Source organism: Tupaia chinensis, unplaced genomic scaffold, assembly GCF_000334495.1.
Source record: "Tupaia chinensis unplaced genomic scaffold, TupChi_1.0 Scaffold148904_1, whole genome shotgun sequence".
NCBI lineage: Eukaryota > Metazoa > Chordata > Mammalia > Scandentia > Tupaiidae > Tupaia > Tupaia belangeri.
In genome coordinates this window covers 1,672,643-1,672,959 of record NW_006208752.1, presented here as the reverse complement: position 1 = coordinate 1,672,959, position 317 = coordinate 1,672,643, and the positions used below count along the sequence as shown (strand labels likewise).

The window sequence follows — 317 nt, the reverse complement described above, 5'->3', positions numbered from 1 at the left end:
CGCGAGCTGCTGGTTCCCTGCCCGGCATGAGTTTTAAGCCCCCGGGTCTAGGACTCGAACCGCAGTCGGCTACATGGAAGTTCAGTGACATAGCCATTACGCTAGCTGCTGGTCCCATACCTTTTTGTCTTACAATTAAAAGAAATTTCTCTTTTCATATTAAGCCTTATTATTTTAGGCCATCGTACCCAGTGGAAGAATTAGAAGAAGAAACTGTTCCAGAAGATGATGCAGAATTAACATTAAATAAAGTGGATGAAGACTTTGTGGTATGTGTGTTGTTGAACTTTCAGCTTATCTTCACTTTGGGTCTCTTT

At 42.3% G+C, this 317-nt stretch overlaps 1 protein-coding gene across 2 annotated transcripts in view; it reads left to right on the top strand.

Annotated features, from left to right (window-relative positions):
• IFT57 (intraflagellar transport 57) overlaps nt 1-317 on the top strand; it is a 61,578-nt gene that overhangs the window by 8,135 nt on the left and 53,126 nt on the right. For both annotated transcript variants that reach the window (XM_006170768.3, XM_027769205.1), the window contains one exon: nt 179-269. In XM_006170768.3, coding sequence (XP_006170830.3) covers nt 179-269 — 91 coding nt within the window. The remainder of the gene's footprint in view (nt 1-178; nt 270-317) is intronic.